This window comes from Ostrea edulis, chromosome 2, assembly GCF_947568905.1.
Source record: "Ostrea edulis chromosome 2, xbOstEdul1.1, whole genome shotgun sequence".
NCBI lineage: Eukaryota > Metazoa > Mollusca > Bivalvia > Ostreida > Ostreidae > Ostrea > Ostrea edulis.
The window spans coordinates 48,505,226-48,508,038 of record NC_079165.1 but is presented as its reverse complement, the minus strand read 5'-3'; the positions used below and the strand labels follow the sequence as shown (position 1 = coordinate 48,508,038).

General features: G+C 39.5%; 1 protein-coding gene across 1 annotated transcript; it reads right to left on the bottom strand.

Moving 5' to 3' along the window:
* Positions 1–707: 707 nt before the first annotated feature.
* On the bottom strand, positions 708–1,346 carry LOC130051452 (zinc finger protein 407-like). Its single transcript, XM_056153392.1, has one exon. The coding sequence runs from the start codon at positions 1,344–1,346 to the stop codon at positions 708–710; it is 639 nt and encodes a 212-aa protein (XP_056009367.1).
* Between the last annotated feature and the right edge of the window lie 1,467 nt (positions 1,347–2,813).

Sequence of the window (2,813 nt, the reverse complement as noted above, 5' to 3'; positions counted from 1 at the left end):
ATGTGATATACTGTAACGTGTTTTGTACTGGGTTCTCAGGGATAATATAATAGTTTTCCTCTAACTCTGCCTGAGTTAATAATGATTGGTATAATGATTTTTCTTTAATTGGGTAATACTTCAATCACTTATATAATCAATGGAAATGATGTACGAGGTGGGCTTTCTTATTTCACCGTGTGTCTGTACCCGTTTCCTGTTGGGAGTGAAGCACTTGTGTCTCAATCTTCTTCAGATTTACTACACAAAGCACTCCACCTCAATTCCCTGGGTTTCTTGCCACTAGTTTCTGCTTTACCCTACCTCTGATTTCTTCTTTCTATTTTTCTTCTTTCTCTCCCAGCTTCTCCGCTGCTGTTCACTTCCAACTATTTCAGATTCTGCAGTGCAGCAGTTTATATACCCTTGGAGTAGTCCACTCCAAGGGAAGTCAGGTCGTTCCATTATTCCCACATGAATCAAGTTCATTAGAACGTTTCTCTTTATAGGATATTATCATTACATTAACCACGCCTCTGATTTCATGCGTCCCGCATCTTTATTGATTCTCTGAACTCTGTTTTAAAGATGTTTTTTTATTATTCATATTCTAAACATAAAGATCAACACATGTACCAACATAACAGTTTGTTAGCGGTAGAAATAAAACACCCAGTTTCATTGCAAACCACATATAATTGTTTTTCTTTTGTTTTGTTTTCTATAAGTTAATCATACCAAACATCTTCTTCAAATTTTTCTACACTTTCACCCTTCTCTTGGTATCTCCTGATCACTCTTATTATTTTCTGATGACCTGTTTTCTTCTCTTCATCAAGCTTAACGTTGGTCTGCGTTCCAGTATCAATTCTCTCTTTTCTGGCATTTTTGCAACAGGAGCAGTGATGATATTCCAAGGGCGCCTCTTGGGAATCGGGTTCACTGATCTCCGTTTCATTCTCAGTTTCTATTTCTTTATCTTTGCGTTTAACGCCTGGTGAACGTGGTGTTGTTCTTTTACGCTGGGTTCTACCGACCTCCAGATCAGCATCATCAAAGATAAGTTCTCCTGGGTTTTTGTCCCACTCCTCTTCTTGTTGGGAAGGCTTTGGTGTAGACTCTACTTGCTCTGGAATAGCTGCTTTGATCTTTTCTACACTCGGGTGAACCCTTTTTATGTGCCTGGTAAGAATCACCTTTTTCCCAAAAGCTTGGTCACATAAGTCACATTCAAACTTTCGTTTGTTCATGTCAGCCAAACCACATGCCAACAAATGGTTACTCCACTCATCTTTTGACGGAAGGCGAACCAAGCAAATCGAACATAAAAATCCTGGTTTTCTAGGTGTCAATTTTGTAAGTGGCATCTTTTAATGCCTATTCTATCCTACAAATAAACAAAATTACATTTTAACAATCTTAAGGGGTGTTTTTCTCAATACTGTATAATGCATGTATAATGTTTACTTTGGGGTCTTTCTTAACAATGTCACTGTTTTCAGTGATTCCGCAATGACGGCATGGATATCTACTCAGACTGTCTGCATTGCAGTGTTTTGCACCTGGTCTATGTCTTATATCTAGATCATATGTACCAAGACACTCAATCAATCTTGCAACCTGGCCCTGTGGGTCTTTAAAATTCATCAGCCACTTTAACGCGCTATGATAAGTTCTAACAATAGTTTTGTGCCCGTATAGATAGTGACGACAATGTTGGCATGCACAACACCACCGCTAGAAGCTCTTTCCTTGTCACACAATATTTACGTTCACTCTTTGAAAGAGATCTGCTAGCATAGGAAATTACTCTCGTCTGACCTTCAATTTCCTGCGACAAGACTGCACCAATTCCTACTTGACTAGCGTCGGTACCGAGAACAAAGGGTAACGAGAAGTCAGGATGAGCTAGAATAGGGGCACTAACTAAGCGACCTTTTAGTTTTTCAAAAGCTTCCTGACACTCTCTGGTCCATTTAAACACTCTACCTTTTTCTGTCAACCTAAACAATGGTTTAGCTAGAGAGGAGAAACCAGCTATAAATCTCCTATAATAAGCACATACACCCAAGAAAGATCGCACTTCACTTGCATCAATTGGTACAGGCCAATTTTCAATCACTGCTATTTTCTGAGGATCAGTTAGCACTCCCATGCCAGACACTCTGTAACCAAGAAATAAAACTTCTTTTTTAAACAGCGTGCACTTATAGGGTTTCATTTTCAGCCCAGTTTGTTGGAGTCTTTGAAACACCTGTTCAAGATTCTGTAATGTGTCTTCAAACGATTTACCAAACACAATTATGTCATCTATATACACTAGACATATCTTAAAATGCAAACCAGCAAGGGCAGTCATCAATCTCTCAAAAGTTGCTGGACTGTTGCAAAGCCCAAAAGGCATGACTGAGAATTGAAACGGGCCATTTCTTGTAACAAACGCGGTCTTTTGTTTATCAGCTTCGTCCATTTCAACCTGCCAAAAACCTTAATTAAGATCCAAGGTACAAAACCAGTTAGCCCCTTTCAAACGATCAAGTGAATCGTCGATTCTTGGGAAGGGGTATGCATCTTTTACAGTCTTACTATTTAGAGACCTGTAATATACACAAAACCTTTTAGTGCCATCCTTCTTCTCTGTCAATACTACCCCGGTAGCCCATGGACTTGACGAGGGTTCAACTATACCCCGTTCAATCATATTCTCCACTTCTTTGTCGACAAATTCTGCTGCATGGTGAGGTAGACGTCTTGGCGGCTGCTTAGTCGGCTTTGCACCTTCTGAGTTTATTTTGTGTTTGATTAATGAAGTTCTTCCAAAATCGTCTTTGGAC

What these genes read in the sequence shown, in the direction of transcription:
- LOC130051452 (XM_056153392.1), bottom strand. Translation starts at nt 1,346, where the DNA reads ATGCCACTTACAAAATTGACACCTAGAAAACCAGGATTTTTATGTTCG.